Below are 534 nucleotides of genomic sequence, written 5' to 3' on the forward strand. Positions count from 1 at the left end.
GTAAGAAGCCACTGGCAGCCGAGCACCGGAAGCAGCCATGTCCCTATGGTACGAGACCAGCTCCTGCTGCAGAGCCCTCCTTCCTCCTGCCCGTACCCCAAGTTCTTCCTCTTAGGGACCCACCAGGGGTTCCTGCGCGGCCTCTCGGTCCTGGTTCTAGAGCACCCGCTCAGTGTTCTTAATCCCTCCTGCAGGCAGGAAATGCACTTACGGGATCAAGTGCCGATTCTTCCACCCCGAGCGGCCAAGCCGTCCCCAGCGCTCAGTGGCCGACGAGCTTCGTGCCAACGCCCTCCTCTTGCCTCCCACGGCTCCCGGCAAAGACAAGAGTGGCCGGCGGCCTTCACCCCCACCTCCGTCGGGCTCTCTGCCCACGGAGAGTGAGCAATGCCACCCAGATGGGAAGAAGCTGGGGGCACGGGCCTCCCCAGGGCCCCACCGGGAGGGGCTGACACAGACCTTTGCCCCAGCAGGCAGGAGCCTCCCACCCAGTGGGGGCAGTGGGGGCAGCGTCGGGCACACAGACTGGCTGCC

At 65.9% G+C, this 534-nt stretch overlaps 1 protein-coding gene across 1 annotated transcript in view; it reads left to right on the plus strand.

Moving 5' to 3' along the window:
• Positions 1-534, plus strand: part of ZC3H12A (zinc finger CCCH-type containing 12A) — a gene marked incomplete in the record, with an annotated part of 10378 nt that overhangs the window by 7779 nt on the left and 2065 nt on the right. Inside the window, 2 exon segments of the mRNA XM_014591631.2 lie at positions 19-48; positions 195-534. Of these exon segments, the coding sequence (XP_014447117.1) occupies positions 19-48; positions 195-534 (370 nt within the window).

Source organism: Tupaia chinensis, unplaced genomic scaffold (assembly GCF_000334495.1).
Source record: "Tupaia chinensis unplaced genomic scaffold, TupChi_1.0 Scaffold000604_1, whole genome shotgun sequence".
In the NCBI taxonomy this organism is placed as follows: domain Eukaryota; kingdom Metazoa; phylum Chordata; class Mammalia; order Scandentia; family Tupaiidae; genus Tupaia; species Tupaia belangeri.